Source organism: Chanodichthys erythropterus, chromosome 23, assembly GCF_024489055.1.
Source record: "Chanodichthys erythropterus isolate Z2021 chromosome 23, ASM2448905v1, whole genome shotgun sequence".
Taxonomy (NCBI): Eukaryota; Metazoa; Chordata; class Actinopteri; order Cypriniformes; family Xenocyprididae; genus Chanodichthys; species Chanodichthys erythropterus.
In genome coordinates, this window is record NC_090243.1 from 13,383,592 (window position 1) to 13,408,021 (window position 24,430).

General features: G+C 37.1%; 1 protein-coding gene across 2 annotated transcripts in view; it reads right to left on the reverse strand.

Annotated features, from left to right (window-relative positions):
• Window positions 1-24,315, reverse strand: part of LOC137014327 (guanine nucleotide exchange factor VAV3) — a 91,311-nt gene extending 66,996 nt beyond the window's left edge. For both annotated transcript variants that reach the window (XM_067378593.1, XM_067378592.1), the window contains exons 1-2: window positions 23,932-24,315; window positions 379-495 (exon numbers count right to left, since the gene is read on the reverse strand). In XM_067378593.1, the coding sequence (XP_067234694.1) occupies window positions 379-495; window positions 23,932-24,135 (321 nt within the window). In that variant the 5' untranslated portion in view covers window positions 24,136-24,315. The remainder of the gene's footprint in view (window positions 1-378; window positions 496-23,931) is intronic.
• Between the last annotated feature and the right edge of the window lie 115 nt (window positions 24,316-24,430).

The window sequence follows — 24,430 nt, forward strand, 5'->3', positions numbered from 1 at the left end:
TGAAGAATGGATTAAATTAGCAGCAGGATGAGACACAGACACTAAGATTTTATTACAGCAGACAGCCAACAAAGAGCTCAACATCTCGGAACATAATCAAAGGAGAAACAACACCACAAAAACACAGCCAGCGCACAGGCTAATGTCAGGAAAATCAAACACAACCCTGCTGTCTTCACCACATCTGCCACCGAGGCTGAAGCTACACCATAAAACTGTGATGGATGACTGTGGCACGAGAAAAATTTTAATCATACCAGTTTGATGATGCTTGGAAATAGAACAAGTAAATATGTCGGTGGATTATGAGACAAGTGCAAAATGATTGTGTGACTACGTGTTTCAAACAAGAGAGTTGAAAGTGAAATTGTATCTTACCTTTCCGAAATCTCGAACGTCAAACAAATCGAAAGCCTCAAACAGCTCGCTCTTCTTCATGCCGAATATCTCTGAGCAGGCGTGCAAAAATGTCCTGATGTTCTTCAAGCAGAGAAACTAGACAGAAATGAAAGGCATATTTTATATTAAAGAGGCATATTTAATATTTAAATTACCTTTAATGTTAATATTTTGCATCAACAACATCTGATGAAGTGAACTAAATACATTTTTAACAAGCCTATTCTAACTATATATTTATCTAAAATTAATTATGAACTTAATCTAACAAAAATATTATTTGAAGATAGTATAATTTATATGAATATTTTAATGAATATGCATTTATATGATCATAGAATAGTAATATTTGTGTAGTGAGAATCAGGGTTGGCAAGTTAGCAAAACTTCCAGATTCTTTGTCCGAGAGATTGTTTTTAAATCTCACAAAAAATGTACTTCAAAAGTCACCTTACCAAAATAGAAAAGTCACACATTTCATAGTATGACTCAATATTTTTGTCAAACAGTCCAAAATTCAATTAAAAATGAAGGCATGATAACTATAACTACAAAACCATATTGTAGAACAAGACTAACCACAGACAAGCCAGCACTGAGTTTTCATTTAATTTTCCATTCTTATTTCATGCGATACTTGCTCTGAATCATGACTAATGAGTTTACCAAACAGTAAAACTGGCGAACATCCAATTCATTTATAGAGATGAGATGAGTACCCAACACAAGCTGTTGTATTAAGCAGACACCTGTGTTGACTCATGACCACAGCTCTGTTACAAAACAGATACTTTATCAGAACTCTAGAACCAGATTCGCATCGTCTGACCACAAGACTCCACAGTAACTGCAAGCTATCAAAAACCATACTACACTGAATCATACTAAAGATTTGAGTCCTTGTGGTCTTAATGTTATACAAGTCAGTATTATCAGTGAAAGTATTAGAGTACAAGTCTGCAGTATTTATTTATTTTTATTTTTTTGCATTATGTTAGCAATACTGTCATAGTTCAGTATTACATAAAATAAAAAAAATCAAAACATACTGTTAAAAGATAAAATACTGACCCTCACATACTAACCACACTTGCTAACTTACAAAAAAGTGTGAAAATCTTTTTAAGTTATTAATTTATAACTAAAAACTATTTAATGTATTTTTACAGCTATTTAAATGATCCATTATTAATTTATTAGCCTGATGTTTATTTTTATTTTTAATTATTATTACAGTTTTTTTTTTCAACTGCTTACACACTAAATCCTTACTTGTCACACAATATCTGAAACCTGACACTCAAACACCAGAACCACACACCAAATCTGCAAAACCATATATTAATTCTCAGCCTTTGACTCAGTTTTCAATTTTTGCAAAACACAACACACACAATTCTTGATGTAACACAAAAATCTAACAGGAAGTTTTGATTTCCTTTTTCAAACACAGCCATTGTTTCTGTCCAACTACACATCGTTGATGTATTTCTGTTCTTTCGTACTGTGTAATACTGTATTCACAACCACAAATGCTTACAAATGGTTTCAAACTTGCTTTCGTGTTTACCATGAATTTTTCAGCATCTCTCTGCCAATTACTTTCAATCTTGTACAGAAATATACATAGGAGCACATGAAAGAAGAGCTACAGGTACTGAATAACTGTGTATATGATATATCCAAAAATAGAATATTATGGCAAAGGTGTTTGCAACATAAGAAATTTTGCAAGAGATGTGAGGCATTTTGCATTTTGTGTGTGCAATTCTTGGATTTGTGTGCAAAGTTTTGAAAATGTGTGTAAGCAGTTGAAAAAAACTGTAATAAAACAAAAAACTAAGGTAACACTTTACAATCAAGTTTCATTTGTTAAGATTAGTTAAATACATGAACTAACAATGATGAATACTTCTAAAGCATTTATTAGTATCAGTTAATGTTAATTTCCACATTTACCAATACATTATTAAAATCAAAAGATGTATCTGTTAATATAATATGAAGAGTTTATTTGCAAAAACAGATAACTCCATTTTTATGAATTCTCACAAATCATGTTTTTTTTATTGTGCATTTCAAGTAATAACAATCAAACTGCAGTTGGGCTGTTTTGATTAAGAAATGATAACTCTAAAAAATACAGGTAAATTAAAAAAATAAAATTCATTGAAAGTATGTTTTATATATATATTAAAAGTTTGTTTTTTAGCAAAAGCAGATAACTCCAACAGTCGTTTTTTTGGCAAAAGCAGATAACTCCACATTTCATGTTTCATAGTTAAACAAAACCCAAGTAATTGCATTTAAAACACTCTCAAACACACATGTGCACACAAACGCACACACACACCCACCCACCCACGCGCGCGCACACACACACACACACACACACAAACAAACAGATCGGCACACACACACACGCTCTCTCTCTCTCAAACACACACACATACACACACACACACACACACACACACACACACACAGATCGGCACACAAGTACACACACACGCACTCATCCACACACGCACGTGCGCGCGCACACACAAACACACAAGCAAAAGGACAACCAATTTTTCAGCATGTAAGTCGTGTATGGTGTACAAGGACTTACAGGAGTCGAAATCATAAATCCTCGATCACTTTTAGTGAGCTTTGATAAAACTTTCCTCAGCTAGCGCGTCTTTTTGAAGTGACTAGAAGCCTTGTCACCTGACCTGAATACTGCGCGCTGATTCGCTAAAACGGACTTATTGGTTTCTGTCTGTACACAAACAAGGGCGCTTGTCGGCTTCTGCTGTAAAACGTGAACTTGCGATGCCTGAAAGTGGGCAAAACCGGCTCTTCTGACAAAATGGATTTAGGGTACAGAACGTGCTATATATGGAGAATAATGCACAGCACTTAGTTCATTTTTTTTAAAAATGGCGTTTATCGGTTTTTGCAAATGAACTCTTCATATCATCAATAATAATTAATAATATTATATAATGAGCTAACATGAACTGAACGACTTAATTCAATGACACACTGATCAGTACAGTACTTAGTATACACTTAAATGATTGGAAATGCATATTGCACAAAAAAAGTCAGTTGTACAGTTTTGTAAAGTTATGATCTGTAATTTCCTTTCCCAGCATGTACAAAATACCTAAGTGACAACAGACACAGGAAATTTTCATCAACAGTGCAGCAATGTGTTCTCACAACAACCCAGAAAACACTGATTATAATCTTAATGGATGTCCTGTTATGGTCTGCAGATCAGCACCTTTACCCTCTCGCTGGGAACATTCACAAGAATGTGTCCGTTTCTACCAGTTATATTATCACCCGCCATCTGTCGGTGGCCTTACGTCGCCTGTCAAGATCTTGAAAAAGAGTTTAACATCTTGCTGCAATGCCAAGTTTCTAGCTTAAGCAACAAGAGGAAGTGAATATATGAAGAGACTCTGTGTTTTGTGTGGCAGCTGCACCTGTGATTTCTTGAAACAGAAAGTGCTCACATTATTGTATGAAACTTTAACCACCGTGAGAGCAAGGACACTCAACCCTCGACCTGAAATCACTCGTCCTCTGGCATTTGATGTGAACATCAGTCTGGCAAATTCATAAGGCCAGCTATTTCTCGTATACAAACTAATAAGCCTTATCTGCATGAAGCTTGCAGATCAAAAGCGACACATGCACCGCCTCTCAGTTCCCATTCCCCCTCTACAGATGACTTCACCAGAGGCCTAGGGCCACACTTATGCACAGATAAGACAAGCAAATGTTCAGCGAGCAAATCTATTTGACTGTTTACACTTGTTTGGTTTCAACACGTTATCAGAAAGGCACATCTCGTGGTTGCCCTGGAGTCTTTAGGAGCCCCGCAGGGTCTGAAGGAAGCTAGATAGAAACAGAGAGGAAGAGGAAAAGAGAGTGAGAGTAAAATAAAGGCAAACATTTAACTCGTGATGTGCCTGTAGACACTTTCAGTGCTGTTTTCTGCATTACAGCCGCCTCAGACCCGTCCTGCTCAACCAAACATGGCTTTTAAATCTATCCTGGTGGAAAACTGCTATTCCATCATCTACTACTACGCTGTTGGATCTCTGCGGGACACTCAGATGTCTTTTCCTACTTCTCCTGAAGGGCGTACTGAGACTAATACTGAATTTCATCCATAATAAAAACCATGTGTGAGACAGAAAGCTAGATGGCTTTGAAGATACTGGTTCAGGTTTAAAGGGGACATGCCATAAAAATGTATGGACTCATTTATCTTTGTTTCGAACTAAAAGAGTGTGATATACTATGTAGAGTATGGTTGGGATCTGAGAGCTGTTTTTTTTATTTTACAATTATATTGCATGACATACTGTTTTCTGCAAAACTAATGACTGCTCGAGACAGGCTCAGATCAAGTCGCTCACTTGATCGGCGACCACAACGAGCACCGATTTGGCCGCGATCCGGGGGTTTTGTCACAGACTCTGGAAATCTGTCTGCGACTGCAAAATCCATCCGAAAGTTGTGTATTGTGAACTTGCTTTAAAGGGATAGTTCATCCAAAAATTAAAATTCTGTCATTAATTACTCACCCTCATGTCATTCCAAACCTGAAGCACTTTCATTCATCTTCTGAACACAAATGAAGATACTTTTTGATGAAATCTGAAAGACTTCTGTCCCTCCATTGACAGCTATGCAACTACCACTTTGACGCTTCAAAAAGTTCATACAAAGATTGTAAAATTAATCCATGTGAATTGAGTGTTTTTTTTTCTTAAGAGACACGATTGCTTTATATGATGAGCAGAATAAATTTAGGCTATTATTCACATATAAACATTCATCAACGCACACATCAGTTGTGGTAAACAGAAACTCAGGCATGTTTCCTTGACGTGCGAGAACCATTGAGGTTCATTCTCGTGTGTTACACAGCATGTTTGAGCTTCCGCACGGATTCTCGCAGTGAAGCAGATTCGGTTGAGCTTCTGTTTATGTTCGCTGATCAATGTTTATATGTGAATAAAAGCCTAAATTAAATCTGTTCATCATATAAAGCGATTGAGTCTCTTCAGAAAATTTGGACTAATCCACTCAATTCATATGAATTAGTTTTAAAATCTCTTTATGAACTTTTTGAACTGTCAAAGTTTCAGTTGCTGTCAATGGAAGGACAGAATGCTGATTTCATCCAAAAGATCTTCATTTGTGTTCCAAAGATGAACAAAAGTCTTTTGGGACAACATGAAGGTGATTAAATGATGACAGAATTTTCATTTTTGGGTGGACTATCCCTTTAAGCTGCTAAAACAGGATGGTCAGAAATCCTGAGTGTATTTATCATACAACCAACCCTGTTTTCATATCAACATCTATTTTATTTTCAGCAATTTGGTCCAAACTTGAAAGACAGTGGGAACTATATTGGTAGTTTCCAAATGAAAAGCGGTTAGCTAATCATAACAGAGCTATTTCACATGCAGAAGTCTTACAGGTACTGAAGCAAAAACAATGTGTCCAAAAGACAATGAAACATTGCAACTCTTTTAGTACAAAAAACCTGAATTTATAATAAAATGCTATAAAATGTGGATTATATGGCTCCTTTAAAGTCCAAGGGCAGAGTTAAGTATTCACATCAGTAAGGCTTTCAAGATGAACATTGGAGCTTTAAAATGATTCACTGAATTTAATTCTAGGAAAGTCCTGACATCCTCTTAACAGCAATGGCTCCAAAAGCACAAAAAATCTCATTCAGAAGAATAAGGAAGTCAAAGGTGTTGTAAATCGGTGGCTTCAGGCACTTTTACAGTGTTACGTCCTGTACGGAGAGCACCAGCTGTGAGCCGTGTGCAGCTTTTACCCTTGGTTTAACCAAGCCGACAGCTAAAGAAGCTGTCTTGTCAAAACAACATGCTGGATGAAGCATCAGTCTGCAAAGATGCTTTATTAAAACTGTGTGCAAGAGAGCTCTGTGGGTAGAAAGTGATCCAGAGCATCAACTTGACAGTCAGCAGGGCATGCTAGCACTGAAATGTTCTCCATAAAATATGCTTTGTTCAATACATTTGTGAGCACTATTTATCTGACATCTGTTATATGGATTGCAATGGTTTTATGAATTGTAAATGTAGTCTGTAAATGCTCTTAAAAACCGCTTAACAACAGTAAGATGAAATCTCCATTTAGCACTATTGATGCTAACAACAAATTACAATATAAATTTAATTAAAATATAAAAGGCATTCCCAGTTGAATTCTGAATGGTGCATAACCAGTCTACCACTAGATAGATAGATAGATAGATAGATAGATAGATAGATAGATAGATAGATAGATAGATAGATAGATAGATAGATAGATAGATAGATAGATAGATAGATAGATAGATAGATAGATAGATAGATAGATAGATAGATAGATAGATAGATAGATAGATAGATAGATACTCTTTTTGCCATTCAAATTCAAATTTCAATGAAACTTTCTATGGGGTGTGGCCAATTCAATTCAAATTCACACTTATGATTTCAAAGGGAGTCAATCTTTCCGTTCAAAATGTCGCACAACCCTGAACCTTACAAATCTAAACTAGCAGCTGAAAAGATGCAGGTTCAAATTCCATAAGGGCTGATCGACTATATGCGCCATCACCATCCCATCATGCCCTTCAGTGCCCCAGGGAAACTGCCCCTATAATGAGGCCACTTACAAGTCACTTTGGATAAAAGCTTCTGCTAAACATCTATGTCAGACCTCTAAATATAGCTATCTTAAAGGTTAATTGTACATTTTTGTTAGCATCTTATGGAATTCTATATAAAATATTTCAGATGCGGTTTGGTGTTTACCAAAGCAATATTCTAACCCCCAAGTAATCGATGTTGACCTTGGATACATGCATTCTATTGATTTTCTTAGCATATTTCCGATGCAACAACTGATTGTTCTTATTAAGTATGGATGCTTGCTCTGGAATGCACATGGCATCGCATTTTGTAAAACGGACAGGAGGGGCAGAGGATAAACACTGGCTGGTGGCTAAATTGTCATTACTGGCAGATCCGTGGTGAATTGCCCTTCACAGGGCACTGCACACGGGTTACTGCACACCACGCTGGGTGAAGTGAACCGTCAGGGCAATGTGAGAGATGTCTGATGGTCAGTATCACACAGCCTGTGCTACTACAAACGGAATAACAGCACAAAAATGTGCTGTATACAACAGAACACACTACAAGGAATACTGTTTCCCACAATGTACCGTAGTCCAAAAGCAATATCAACTGCAATTTTTACTTTAAAAAAGTTATTTCTGAAATAATAACTAGACACCACTCTCTTAATTAAACATAAGGTCTAACAACTGCACATTCATTGTTATTGTTTAACATTATTGTAAATTAAATTAAATTAAATTAGACTAAATTAAATATAATTGTGATTGTTTATTTAATTTCAAGGTGATGTATTTTTTACTTACAAAGAAAACGATTTCAACAATATTTTGCTAAAAAAGTACATGCATTGCATAGCTGAAATTACATTAAAATTGTAGTAAATTATAGTTCTAATGATGACAGCCATTTTTACTGTAAATGGAAATATATATATTACTATAGTTTTAATATAATACGTCACCTTGAAAATGATAATAATAATAATAATAAACTTTATTTTATATAGCGCCTTTAAAGTTATATCTCAAAGCGCTTCACAGAAACATATAAATACAATAAACATACATTTGAGCAGAATTAAGAGGGAAAAAAAAAAAAAAAAAAAAAAAAAAAAAATAAGTTGTATGCAAGCCTAAAAAAGTAAGTTTTAAGTGAAGATTTAAAAACACTAAAAGAGTCAGCATGTCTGATCTCATTGGGAAGAGCATTCCAGAGTTTGGGAGCAAAAGAAGAAAAAGCCCGGTCACCCATAGAGCGTAAACGTGTAGAAGGTACAATTAAAAAGCCAGAATCAGAAGAACGAAGATTGCGTCTTGGGGTGTATGCAGTTAAAAGTTCGGACAGATATTGTGGCGCTAAACCATTCAAGGCCTTGTAGGTGAGCATGAGAATTTTAAAATCGATGCGAAACCTGACCGGTAGCCAGTGCAAAGACTCCAAGATGGGAGTGATGTGCTCACTTGTCCTGGATCTTGTCAGGATTCTGGCTGCTGAGTTTTGGACATACTGTAATCTTTTTATGGTAGATTTGGAAACCCCAGCAAGCAGAGCATTACAATAATCGATACGAGAAAAGATAAATGAATTGATCAGTTTTTCAGCCGCCGAGAAAGATAACATGGGGCGCAATCGTGCAATATTTCTAAGATGAAAAAATGAAGTTTTGACCATATTTTGGACATGAGGATCAAATGTTAAATTTGCATCAAATATCACCCCCAAATTTTTTTAATGATGATGCATCACATATGATTATATTTCATTTAAATTAAGTTTACTTACTATAAAACTATAAAAGTTCAAGTATTTTCGATGTAATTTAAATAGTATATATAATGCACATAATGTATTGTCCCATAAAATTTACCATAGTACATTTACAGATAACCAATTAATTATTATTATTATTATTGGTGGTGGTGGTGGTACTAGTAGTAATAGTAGTAGTATTTATTAGCCAACTTTACTGTAGCATCATGCTTCTTTCCTCGAGAAGCCAGACTACAAATGGAAATGTGTAAAATTTGCTTAAAATTGTCATCTATTTCAATCCATGCGATACGTTTCGGAAGAATGTGTCTGAATGCACTTTAACTACATTCAAAATGTCAATTCTCTTATTTTATCTAAGGGGCTCCAATTTACAGATGCATCAGCACTTTGAAATGAAATTTGATATTAGTGCTTCTCTGGCATCCTGGTGAAATTCTACCAGTGCCACTGCATTTTTTACAGCTTCCATTTATGGGTTATATTTAACCTGACTGAGACAAGATAATGCCCATTTCATTGTGCGCTGTGATGTCGTCGAGGGTCTCTAAAGTAAAGGCTGCAGTACTGCAGCAGGATGCGTGCGTGCATTTACGTGAGCACTGCTGACTGATCAGATTCTACATGTAGTCATCATTAAAAAGGCCATTCTGCCATGTGAGCACAAAATAGGATATTGCTGTTTTTATTGGCCACTTAAACTGATACACAATTGGATACTACAATTAAATCTCATCATTAATGACCATCTCTGTTCACTTTAATGTCATCAGCGCAGACGGTAAATGCTTTTACAATGTTCCAAATACAATTCAAATCTCATAAGAGTGCTGGGTAGGTTTTCAAAACATAATAATCATGGATTTTCTGCAACAAAAGAGCACTGCCTGAAAATGGAAATGTCTGCCTTCATTTACAAATCCTAATGCATGCATGTATCCCTTTGTGACCAGCGTAATTCGCACATTAATGTGCAAAAATCCATCTGTGCAGTTCAAATGTGAACTGTAAATGTGTGATTCACACTGTCTATAGAGAGTATCTTTATTCATCCTAATCCTCGGCCATTTACAGTAGAGCCTGTTACCTTGGTGACAGAAGGAAAGGTCAGTTTCAGAGAGAGCGAGAGAAAGAGAGAGAGAGCAATCTGACTGGACTTACTAGACCTTGCAAAGATTTGTGCCTCCCTTAATATGCATGACATGCTGTTTCTACGTAGTTTTATTCCTGTAGTGTGATGTAGTGACTTATGCTTTGGATTAGGGATCTGAATAAACAAGCCTATGCATTAAACACCGCACTATTTGTGCTAATATTTGTGCTAATTAACGCCTCACTATTTTTGCTACTGACACGAATGAGGCTTCAAATAATGCGCTTATGCGCTCACCAGTACATAACCACAGAGAGCACTTTATGAACCACAAATGAACTGACACCCAGCAACAGGCTGACAATTAAAGGGATAGTTCACCAAAAAATTTTAATTCTGTTACCTTTTACTCACTCTCATGTCATTCCAAACTCATAAGACTTTTGTTAATCTTCATAACACAAATTAAGATATTTTTAATGAAACCTGAGCGATTTCTGTCCCTCCATTGACAGCTACACAACTAGCACTTTGACTCAAAAAGTTCATAAAAATATAATAAAACTAATATGAATTGAGCAGTTTAGTCCAAAATTTCTGAAGAGACATTGTCAGATTTTCATGATGAACAGATTTAATTGAGGCTTTTATTCACATTATCAACTCACACATCAGTTGTGGTAAACGGAAGCTCAAGCATGTTTGCTTGGCGTGCGAGAACCAATGAGGTTCATTCTCATGTGTTACACAGCATGTTTGAGCTTCCGCAAAAGGTTTGTTCTCGCGCATCAGGCAGGTTTGGTTGAGCTTCTGTTTATGTTCGATGATCAATGTTTATATGTGAAAATAAGCCTAAATTCAATCTGTTCATCATATAAAGCGATCGAGTCTCTTCAGAAAATTTGGACTAAACCACTCAATTCATATGGATTAGTTTTATGATCTCTTTATGAACTTTTTGAACCATCAAAGTGTTAGTTTGCATAGCTGTCAATGGAGGGACAGAAAGCTCTCAGATTTCATTAAGAAGATATTCATTCGTGTTACAAAGGTGAACGAAAGTCTTACGGGTGTGGAACGACATGAAGGTGAGTAAATCATGACAGAATTTTCATTTTTGGGTGAACTACCACTTTAAGTCCTGTTCACACCAAGAACGATAACTATAAAGACAACTATACCGATAACTATATTAGCATCCACACCACAATATAATTCTGTTTATTCTAAGTGCCCGCTGCAGTTTTGTTGCTTCACTTTTTGTTGTTCACTACGAAACATGCAGTGCATATATTTATTTAATTAAATTACAACCTTTGCATTTGATAATTGCAGTCTCACAATTTTGATATTACACTCTAAAAAATGCTGGGTTAAAAACAACCCAAGTTGGGTTAAATATGGACAAACCGAGTGATTGGGTTGTTTTGACCAAGTGGTTGGGTTAAATGTTTGCCCAACATGCTGGGTAGTTTTATTTAATTCAACTATTGTTTTAAAATGATTATATGTCTGGCTTAAAATTAGCCCAAAATAGGTTGGAAATTAAAAATCAGACACTTAATTACTAGAGGCAACAATAATAGGGCAATTCCAGCGTTATGGACGTGACATTTGGAGTCAAAACTTGAAATATAAACGCTCAAAGAATGCATTTAATAGCAACATATTGAACCGTCTATTTGTATATTCATAACCCCTTACTAAAGGAGTCCAGACATTAGAAAAATGTCAGACTATACAACTGTTTTATATTTTAGATGAGGAAAATATACAGCGTTACGGACGTGACAAAAAAAGTTACTAAGCTTTGGGTGACAACATATTTTTTACGAATTCTGTGAATTACATTGAGCAAACCAAAAGTAATAATGCCCACCGAATGAAGAAGGGTTGGCTCTCCACAGAGCATAAAATAATAATTTTATTTCATTTTTCGTGTTCGCATTAATGAGGAAAAAACAACGTTACGGATGTGACAGTTTTCCGTTACGGACGTGACCGGTCTGAAAGCGGCACAGAAGACTGCTTTAAAAACTGCTTTAAAACTTTCACAGAGACCTCAAGCAGGCATTTAAACCACCAAATATTGAAATCTGGGATACCAGTATGGTAAGACCCCACAATTTATTAACTTTTTACTAAACTTTTTACAACTTTATACTCTGTATTGCAAAAGGTTATAGATTAGACCTATTTCTCATGTTGACAAGCGTGTGCGTTCAAGATTAAATTTAGAGACCATGATTTTCCTTTATATAATATTAATGTTTATCATAAAGCAGTTTAAAATCGCAAGTTTTCCCCACAGGTGGACCGATTGACGTAGCCTACACTATTGCCAATCGCAATCATGTCAGTTTTGTGTGTGAATGAACCCACGGTTTTCGGCTAGTTTCACAGTTTAAAGCGGAGTCTTGAGTCAAAATGATCAAACTTTATTTCAAGTCAAAATTATTGCAATGTTATTAGCCTATTTTGTTAGCTTGATCGCACGGATTGTGATCAAGGCTAGGCCATTCATTTTTTAACCAACAGGTAAAAACGCGACATCCCAATTCCCGAGGGAAATGTCCTATGAGACACAATGCTCTTCTATAAGTTGTACTGTATCATATAGGCCTACCTTTTGATGTTCATATTTCGTTCTGTAAATGAAGGTCTAGGCTACACGGTGCGAATTTTGACGGTCAGAAGATCGTATGTCCACGTCACGAGTGAGTTTATCTGAAAATCGCACGGACGAGGTGATAGGCTATACGACACGATTTTTCGACCTGCCGATTTCCGAAGCAATCGCACAAAGTTCAGTGTGTGTGAGCATGCGAGCAGAGCGCGAGCTCAAATCAGAATAGCCTACCCTTTGACATGCTAAAATAGGCCTATAAGTTTTTTTTTTCTCCTTCAAGTTGTTCAAGCCATTAGTTGACTATCACATTTAATTACTTAAATACTGGAGAGAATATTATAATTAGCATTTATATAGGACTCAAGCGCAAGCATAAAGCTTGCCAAAGAACTGGCAAAAGAAATTATGAATGTGACAAAAAAAAAAAAAAAAAAAAAAAAAAGCAAGGAGACATTTTGATTGTTTTTTTTTTTTGTGTTTTTTTTTTTTACAATCTAATGTTTTCTAAATCAGTGTCGGCTGCAAAGATGAAGTTGACATTGCTGACTCTCATCATCTTCGCAGTGGATGTGCAGAATGCACTTTTCATTCGGATTACATAATCAGAGAGTAGCCCATTTCTTTTAGTTTTTAATTATTTCGTTTAAAAGAAGACATTTCGAGCTTTCTATAGATATTTTTCTCGTGTCTGTGAATCAAGCAGCCTATGCTGAGTTTCGGTTCATTTAGCATATAAGACGCGCTCCAGATCAAGTGATCGCGCCCGCGCATCCATGAATATATTTGCTTCTTATTTATTAAATCCAGGCAATTTGTTGATGAAACATTGATTAAAATTAAGATTCAATTTTTACAAAACGAAATTCACTTTAAAGAAAGGCTTTCTACAAAACAAAACTTAATGAAGCGATCAAAATCATGTCTGACCCACTCCATGGGCCCCATAATACACCTGGCGCAATGCGACGCAAGGCGCAGCACAAGTGTGTTTGCTAGTTTGCGTCCGGCGCCGTTCGCGTTTTCCCGTTCAGCGCCAAGTCCTTAAATTAGTAAATGCATTTGCGCCAGTTAGTGCTCCCATGGGCGTGCTCGTCTAAAAAAGAGGTGTGTTCAGGCGCATTGCCGGCGCATTGCTATTTTAAGGAGCTGAAAATAGACTGCGCCATAGACCAACTCAAACCTGGTCTAAAGTCTAAAGTCAATGGCACAATATTTTTTTGTTAGAGCGCGTTAAGAAACTGCGCCTCTGGGCGCGTCCACAGTGCGCGTTGACTTTGCTTATTGGGATGCGCATCACACAAACATGCCAAATATTAAAAACAAAAGGATTACAGTGTAAAATAATATTATTGCGTAGGCTACATAAATATAAAAATGTAATGATGAATAGTCATTGCGTTTATTAGAATTAGGCTACCTATTTTCAATTCAGCCTATTAATAGTTATAATGATGAACGAAAAAGGCTAATTAATTGAACAATCGTGCCAATACTCATCGCGCGGAGCTATTTGAAAGCCTGCATCCAACGCAGACGACTGAAAGATTGACTGGCCACTTAACAGGTAATTTCAGCAAAACACCACTCGTTGAACTCCTCAGTTGAATCGGTGTGTTTAATAAGTCAGTGTATTTTATAATGTTACGTATTTTCGAATTGTTCAGCCAAATGGAGTACCTGCTCGGCCAAAGAATCGAAAGACGGAGGAGGCATAATAAAGGAGATGTCCTTCCGCTGGCGTTAGGTCTGGGGTGGCTGTATGTGGCTTTTCCAGCTTTTCCGCCAACAAATTCCGCCATGTAAATAGCAATCCGCCATGGCTCGAGTGCATCTCGCTCTTAAAGGGAATGGGAGATGACACTGATTGGTTTATTGAACGTTATGCCCATTACTCATTAAGAGAATAGGGACAACCCATTTCAAAAATGCACCCCGGCGCACGGACCGTTTTTCCGTCTTTTAAATAGCAAAAGTGGATTTGGACACGCGCCGTGCGCTTTACACTTTGCGTTTAGATCGTTAAAATAGGGCCCCATGTCTCCAGATGTATTGCGCATCTTATGATGAAATTAAAAAATAAATAACATTATAATAGGCATATTTAAACATAAATATGAAATTAAATATGTTTTCTTTAATGGCTACCAAAGTACAGTAGTACAGAGAAATGTCATGTCGGGATCAAGAGTGGTTCATGAGTCGAGTCGGATAGCTTAATTAATAGAAGCATAATTAATTTTTTAACCTGATAACTGTAGCTCTTGGGCGATCCGCTGTAAAATATCATCTTCAGACAACCCTGTCATGGTACACACTGCTTGACACAACATGCTTGATCAGCTCTTGATCAAGACATGAAATTTCTCTGTACTACTGTACTATATGTGTTGGTAGCCATTAAAGAAAACATATTTAATTTCATATTTGTTTAAATAACCATATTATAATATTTATTTTTAATTTAATCTATTTGATTAAGACAAGTGAACAGCATGACTAAGATAGAATAAGATGCGCATTACATCTGGAGACATGGAGTAGGTCAGACATGATTTTGATCGCTTCATTAAGTTTTGTTTTGTAGAAAGCCTTCTTTAAAGTGAATTTCGTTTTGTAAAAATTGTATCTTAATTTTAATCAATGTTTCATCAACCAACTGCCTTGATTTAATAAATAAGCAACAAATATGGATGCGCGGGCGCGATCACTTGATCTGGAGCGCGTCTTATATGCTAAATGAACCGAAACTCAGCGTATAGGCTGCTTGCCTCACAGACACGAGAAAAATATCTATAGAAAGCTCGAAATGTCTTCTTTTAAACGAAATAATTCAAAACGAAAAGAAATGGGCTACTCTCTTATTATGTAATCCGAATGAAAAGTGCATTCTGCACATCCACAGCGAAGATGATGAGAGTCACCAATGTCAACACTTTGCAGCCGACACTGATTTAGAAAACATTAGATTATAAAAAAATAAATAAATAAATTAAATATTAAAATGTCTCCTTTTTTTTTTTTTTTTTGGTCAAATTCATAATCATTTCTTTTGCCGGTTCTTTATGGCAAGCCCTATGTGTGTGAATGTGAATAATCAACTACTCAATGTGATTAGTCCACTTATGGCTTGAACAACTAGTCGGAAAAAAAAAACTTATTTCACATAGGCCTATTTTCTATCCAGCATGTCAAAGGCTATTCTGATTTGAGCTCGCGCTCCGCTCGCATGCTCACACACACATACACACACTGAACTTTGTGCGATTGCTTCGGAAATCGGCAGGTCGAAAAATCGTGTCATATATCACCTCTTCAGATAAACTCACTCTTGACGTGTGCGTGGACATACGATCTTCCGACCAATTCGCACCGTGTACGCCCGCTTAACTGCCAAGAGGAAGAGAAGATCGGTTCATGTGCGCCTGATCCGCCGCTTACAGGCGCTGCAGCTAATCTGTCACGCGCCATAGGCTATTAAAGAGCGACATCTATTGCTTGAATTTTGTTATAAAATCGACTGAATTTGAAAGTTAAACCTTTTTCATATTAAAACTAACAAAGCACAAAGAGTATTGCGATTATTTGATATTTTCTGATATGATAAGCCTGAAACAGATGATAGCAATATAAAGAAGCAAACTCATAGGATTTAATATGAAGCGTCCGTAACGGTCACGTCCGTAACGCTTATTATGGTTGTTCAGAGCAACGTAGTGAAATTAATTGTTGATCCCAATAAGCATAAACATAATTTAGCTTTGCATATAAAGTTTCAAGTTATTTGCATTTATAATTGTTATATGACATAAACTTAATCTTTAAAACGTTACGGACGTGACAGAGCACTGAAGCGTCTTGACCTCTTTATTCCAGCCCTTATAAATTCAACAGGCAGTGCTGTTATGACTAAATGAGTGTATTTATTTCTCAGGCATGCCTCCATCTTTCTACACAATGCTTACTGTTAAAATAAAGTTTAAAAAGGGGGGGTCTTTGATCCCTTTTTTGAAAGCATGAAATATGGTGGGTTGAAAATTAAATTTAAGCATTGTTGCTTACCACATATATTGTGGATAAACAAGGCAATTTTCTTAAAATTTCTGTTAGAGCACATTATTACAGTATATTACAGACCTAAATGGACAATTTAAAAAGGGTTTTGTTCTTTTGGTTAAAACTTTTTTTTTCATGGTAAAGTTGACATTTGCGTGGAATTGCTCATTAATCAAAAGATGAACATTTATTAATAAGCAATTGAATACATGTTTATTATTTAATTATTATTAATTAAACATATTAATAAATGTTAACTTCCAACCTTTTTTGGGTTCATTTTAAGTGATCAATAAAGTAATTTTTAAACATCAGTTGAGTTAAATAAAACTACCCAGCAGGTTGGGTTAAAGATTCAACCCAACAGCTGGGTCAAAACAACCCAATCGCTGGGTTTGTCCATTTTTTTGGGTTGTTTTAACCCAGCATTTTTTTATTTTACTTCAATTGTGCAGCCCTACGGACAACAAAACATAACACTGCATAGTGAGGCTCTAACAACAATGCTAAAATCATGACGACTTTTGCATGAGCGACCACAATCATATTTTCTTCAGAAAAAATAAATGTCTAGTTATTCCTCTTGTACGCTACAAAACAGTGGTTTACTGGAAACCAATGCACGTAGCCTCAGTGTGAAATGTAAAAATCCATAGTCTGACACTGAGAATTACAACAACAAAATACCTGGAGCTGTAACATAACTAAAATTGATGGCTACTTCAAATGTTCAAACACACACATATGCTGCTCTGACCAGTCTCTGACCCCTTCAGGGTCTCAAGTGGAGCTTTTAACTGACTGTCTATGTAAAGTACAGTATTTGTGTATTATTCAAGGAGGGCAGATTCTCCATGGACACTAGACATAAAAAATTAAAGAATATATGTATGAAAAACGGCCCAGAATCTGTCATGTACATTTTGTAAATCACATCGTATTACAGCGAAAATTCAGAATGGAGACAATGTTCAGACAGGAGCTTGTTGCTCACTGTTTCACTGAAAAAAAGAAACAGATCTGAGCCACTAGAGGTTCTGATGTTTCACCGTGGCTCAGTCAAGGGTCTTTAGAGTACGTTTAGTTTCATTTCCTTCCTCCATCCCATTTCCTCATTTCCCCAGCGGGCGTCAATGCTCGGAAACTATCTGCCCAACAAGTGGGCGTCAGCATTCGTGTTTCCCTCCAACCTAGAGAGAGACAGTGACTATCCGGCATTACAATGACAGTGTGAAATAACCGCTCTCCGGTGATTTTGCAGCACACCAGACATGCACAGCTAGGAACAAAAGTGAGGGCTTACGTACAGTATTTGCATATAAATAAATTCACTGTTTGATGATGAAACCTTATAAACTTTACTCTCGCTGACATCTGTTGATATCTAAATAAAGTTCTGACAGCCTGCCAACACCTGTTGCCATTTCCTTCCACTCTTCTCAAATGCACACATGTTAAACGGAAGAAACCATAACCCAGCCACTGTCTGATCAACGCTGTGCGTGAGAAAGGCCTCTGTGGCTTCCTCAAACTTGCACTTCCACGTTTCACGTTTCAAACCTGCCCATAAAGCTTCGGTGTTCTAAATCTGTACTATATGTAGGCCACCGACTGCTATTTCATTTTCTATGCTGATTTTGTGTATATATATATAATATTAAATAATACATTTTTTATTAATTATATTAAATAATAACATTATTAAAAACAGAAAACAGCTATTTTAAAAGATTTTTTTTTTACTATTTTTACTGTACATTTTACTGACCCCAAATCTTTGAACAAGTGTATATTTGTTGAAGTCCAGCAAGACTGCATATATATACATACATATATATATATATATATATATATATATATATATATATATATATATATATATATATATATATATGATGGCAAAGCTGAACTGTACAGATATTACAGTCTTTAGTGTCACATGATCCTTAGGAAATCATTCTAATAGGCTGATTTGCTGCTCAAGAAACATTACTTATTACATCAGTGTTGACAACAGTTGTGCTGTTTTATATACCTTTGATGAATAGAAAGTTCAAAAGAATAGCATTTATTTGAAAGTTTTTTGAAGAATGTAAAAAGCCTTCACTGTCACCTCTGATCAAATCAATGCATCCTTGTTGAATAAGGGTGCGTTCACACTTGTAGTTCGGTTCGTTTGGTTCATTTGGTCCGGACCAAAGAAAAAAAAAAAAAAAAAACATTTAGTCCTGGTCCGATTAGCGTTCAGATTGGCAATTTTATCACCGAACCAAAAGATACCGAACCTTCAGGCATAGGGATACATTCACAACGTGATTGGTCGGATTTTATGACGTATTGCCTATTTTGAGACGGAACTTACCGAACATCCAAAACAATGCTGTTTTCTGAGGTAAATGCGCTCGTTGTGTGTGTGTAGCTGTCCGTAGCCTGCATGTGATGGTATTTTGGCCAGCTGGAAACTCGTGAAGAGTTTATAAAATGTGTAAAGTAGTCAAAACAGCAGGGAAAATCCCTCCGTTACACATAAACGATCTGCTGCGTGGAGACGCGCGTCTGATGCCCGTCATGGGCAAACTCGCGTCTATGACGAGAAAAACCGACATGCGTGAAGATTCTGTCCATTTTAGAGTCTCGTCTTCCTGTTTTTGGTTCGGTTGCATGTCTTTGGTCCGTGTTGCCTTCATATATCATTCGAACCGCACCAGAGTTCGTTTGGAAGCGGACCGAGACCCATCTTTTCTGCGGTCTCGGTCCGCTTGTTTGTTTGGTGCGCACCAGGGTTCGGATGGCAGCGTTCACATATGTTCAAATGAACCGCACTAACCGAGCAATCGAACCAAACATGACAAGTGTGAACGCACCTTCAAAGTATTAATTAGCTACTTAAAAAGAAATCTTACCGACCCCAAACATCTCCAGTTGGTAACATTGTAACAATGTAATGTTGTGAGAACATAAACGTTAACAAACATAAACAACGCTCAGGAGTTGACGGGCCAGTTTTAAGCCTTACCTATTTAAATATTCAAGGGCAAGTAAACGCAAAAGGTAACTCAATTCATTACTTGTGCACTGCATTGAATGTTTTGTGTGAGCATGTGTTCAAAGCGCACCCATCTCAGACAGCGTGTGAATTCTGAAATGCACAAAATTATGTCAAAACATCACTGTAACACTGAGTATCCTAATAAACAGAATTGGTTATGGCCAAAGACTGTAGAATAACACAAGAAGCGTCACTCGTATTGTTTTGAATGGGAGAAAGTGCAACGCGCAATATGGCGGAATAAGTCCCGCCTTCTAAATAAGTAAAAATAATAATTCTAAATAATTTGGTAAAGTCATCACGTCAATGCAGCTGCCGTTAGAAGCTCCGGTTCCTATAGAAACAGTCAGACATATGCGTCTCCGAAATGAGGCACAAGAGACATGCTTTTAGGACTGTGCATGCACATTAGCTTGATCCAGCCTAAAAAATATCGTTGTTTTTTGTTGTTGTTGTTTTTGTTGTCAGGTTTCAGTGGTGATTACAAATATGAAATTTAATTGAAAGCTTGGCAAACAGCTTTGGAGAATTTGATGTTTCCCCATTCAAAGAGGAGCTGAACTTGAATGCCCGAGAGGTGTTTTGAAGATGGCCGCCGAGTGAAATTACTTGTCTTAAAGGGATAGTCCACCAAAAAAAAATTCAATGGTGCCCCAGAACTGTTCAGTTTCTTACATTCTTCAAAATATTTTCCTTTGTGTTCAACAGAACAAAGAAATTTATACAGGTTTGGAACAACCTGAGGGTGAGTAAATGATGACAGAATTTTTATTTTGGGGTGAACTTTCTCTTTAAAGGGATTTTGATATGACTTAGGTGAATATAAACTGTCGAGAAAGACAACGCATGAGTGACTTAAAGTGACAGTAGCCAAATATTTATTCTGCTGTCTGTGTTTTTAATGTTAACAAAGTCCCTTTAAGACAAGTCATTTCACTCGGCGGCCATCTTTGAAACGCCTCTCGGGCATCCTGGGCATCATGCAATCTCTTTGAATGGGGAAACATCAAATTCTCCAAAACTGTTCGCCAACCTTATGATTAAATTTCATATTTGAAATCAATGAAATCTAACAAAAACTGGCTCATAAATTTAGTTTCTAAACGCTCAAATCATGACAAAAAACTGTATTTTTCAGGCTGGATCAAGCTAATGCGTATGCGCAGACCTAAATGCGCGTCTCTTCGGAGGCACACGTCTGACTGTTTCTATAGAAGCCGGTGATTCTAACAGCCGCTGAAGTGACGTGATGACTTTACCAGTCGGCGATTGGCTCTTATTTTGAAGGCAGGACTTATTCCGCCATATTGTGCATTATACTTTCTCCCATTCAAAACAATACGAGTGACACGTCTTGTGTTATTCTATAGTCTTTAATGTTAATAAAACAAAAAAGGACGAAGAAGAAAAAATCACTCACTGCTCTTGACTGAACAACTTTTGAAACTTATAATAAGGATTAATCAATGTTTAAAGGTACAATTTGTGATATTTTTTCCACTAGAGGTCGTTAGAAGCCTATTCAAAACAAAGGCGTAGTTTGATGACGCCAAGTTTTAGAGCGGAAACTTGGGACATGTGGTCTCCATCTCAACGGACGGTGCAAAAGAATAGGGATTGGAGTCTGGAAGAACTCATGCTCGTGGATGCGATTATTAATGTTACTGTAGTATGAAGCAGAGCAGGACTGAGTGTTGCGGGAGCTGAACGAGGAGCTGGAGCGATTGATCAACACACGCCTCACGAGCAGCGGGACTTTTATTATGACACAGTCGCCGGCGCCGCTTCCGCTTTTCCGGTCATGAGTTTACGGGAGCTGTCCTTGTCGACAGAACCAGCGGCAGATGGTAAACAGTAATTATGTTCCATAAATAAGTAACACAATCCACCATAAAACGTGCAAGAAGTAAATAAGGAACTGCTTGAAGCGAGCTAGTGGTTTGCTGGACGCTAGACACTACTTCCGCATTTGTCCACGGCACTGTTGTCATGTGGTTTCTACGTCAGTAAAGGCGGTAACAAAGGGTAACTGACGTCATTGACAGGCGACTGCACTGCCCCGTGTCACTGTTTAGAATGGGAATTTTCTCATGATTTACAAGTAGTTGAAAACATCAGAGATATTGTTAGGAATCAGCTTGACAAAATATATAACACTAGCCTAGTGGTTTTTGGATATTTTACTGCAAAGATTTTACATATTGTACCTTTAATTTCTACAGTGAAGAATAGAGAACTGCGAATTTCCACTGGTAACTAAAATTTTGGTGTCATAACAGTCTGTTTTTGAAAAAAAAAAAACAAAACAGTTTAATGCCGTGTCGGCACTTGCATACAGTTGCATTCATGTTGATTTGATTGCTTCTATTGTTCTCATTTGTAAGTAACTTTGGAGTAAACTGTCTGCTAAATGTAAATGTGTGTGTGTGTGTGTGCGTGTGTGTATACATATATTAAAATTTCAAGGTATCTTCCTCAAAATTGTCGGTCTATATGTAACTATAAAATAGTGTAACCCCTCCTTCACAAACAAAAACACCCCTTTGCCTGCCCGGAATATCAACATTAATGCAGAAATTTTAGGGATGAATTTGCCATTATATTTTAATTACATGGCTATCGTGGGTTGAAGGGAAATCCAAAGTGCCCATTGGGCCCCTGGAGCTGCTCTGATGAGGTGGGGACTCCAGCTTTTAGTTTGGTCTCTTCACTGCTTTTGTCTGAGCTGTTCCCCCGGGACGGCTGCGTCTGTGTCCCATGTGCTGTAATGAGTCTTTGATAAAATAGCTGCCAAAAACGTCATGAATAATTCATGCAAGGATTCAGATGTTGCCCTTAGAGATGGAAATTTCACCTCCACGCTCAAAACAATGGTTTACACAGACCATTTGCTCATTTTCTGTCCCTTTTTTCATACGTTAGTTCTCTATGGAGTTCTTCCTTTGGTGAATGGAGTCACATCTACGTCAGTGCAGATGAAAATCATGAACTCAAAAAGAAACTATGATATAACAAACTGAATGAAAACAAAGCAGCATATCTGATGTAATCAGACCTCAAAAGCCAGAATGACGTATTCAATCATTTTAATCAAATATGTCAAACTTCCATACAATATTTATATATAATAATTTCTTCTAATTGTCAGTAAACCAGTGAACTGAACAAGGCCTGCGTTTTGAAAACTAAAAGCTAATTCTATTGACTTTTTGTAAGTGTTTCTTGGAATACACTCAATGTGACCGTGCCACATTGACAAATGTAATGCAAAGTGCATATGTGCCTGTCTAGACACTGTGCATCCGCATGATTGGAAATAAGGTTTGTTAGAGATGACTGTATTTGTCAGTTCAAATGTCACTGTGTTGATGGCAGCTTTCACCTAATGTGAGGAGGACATGAAATCAAGTAGCATATGGTGTTTGACAACACAGAACAAGAGACATATATCAAAGACCGCTGTTTTCAATAAAGCAGCCACAAACACTGAAACCAATTCTGCTCTCACTTGACAGGGTACAGTGAAGGTGACCAGACTAAAACAACTTTCATCGGATCCTGACCACAGCCAGAGAGGTGTAGATTCATGGTTTTGGTCAAATGATGCATCAAAAAGCACTTTATCCTATTAGGTTAATTACCTTCTTCATGCTCAGTGCTGGATTCATTTCACATCAATTTTCTTTAATAAACGTCTATATGGACTACAAATGAAGTTCAGAATTCTTTTGTTTATATTGTTATGTTTTATCTTGAGCACTGGCTGAAAGTACTACATGAATTAAACATATAACAATTATTGTCATTATTAATAGTAGCAATTCAATTGCATGACCCAGCTAGTCATGTGACTTCAATATGGTGGCGCCCATGAGAAGCCGACCAGAAACATTTTTTTTTTATTTTATTTTTTTTAGAAGTTTTAATCATATTTTTAAAATATTGCTTCATAAATAAAGCGTTTTAAATCAAGAAAAATGATTGAGTGCACCTCAGATCTGCATCTCTCTTCACAGTGTTTCTGCATTGCTCACATTTACCGATAGGGGGCAGAGTTCAGCACATAAATAACGGTACAGCAATGTCAAAAAATCAACTTTCTGTTACAAAATATTTTATGTGTAAGTAGCTATACAGCAGTAACACCACCTTTTCACATCTAATGTTTCTCTAAAAAAGCGTTTAACTCTGTTATTATTGAGCTTAACGTCTATTCTTACTGTAAACACACAACTTCTTGCCTTCGTGCATCCCTTACCTGTGACATCTGTGGTCTCAGGTTGATCTCCCTCAGGTTGATGGACTGGGGTCTCAGGTTGTTGAGGAGCTGGCACAGGAGCACCCCATCCCGCAGGGTCTGCGCCAGGTCGAACACCTGAGCGGACTCCCATGTCACCCGATGGTTGGGTGGCAGCACCTTACAATTGATCAGCCATAACGCACACTGTCTCCAATGCTCCATCCTGTCCAGCGATGCACAGTACAAGATTTAACACTAATCCAAAACCAAAGCGCAAGTGGCGTCTCCTCATCCGATGCGCATAGCAGAATTTACGGGCGATATAATGAATGGACAGCGTTTCCAGGGTTGGAGCACCAGCGGAGAGTGACTGATCCGTGTGCTGCTGCTCTCCTCGTTCGCTCTTTCACCTCTTCTTTTCGCTCTCCCCTCCCCGCGCCCTCCCTCTCTCTATCTCGCTCTCTCTCTTTCTGTGTCTTCCTGCTTTAGATGTTCCGTATTGCGCTGCTGACTTGAC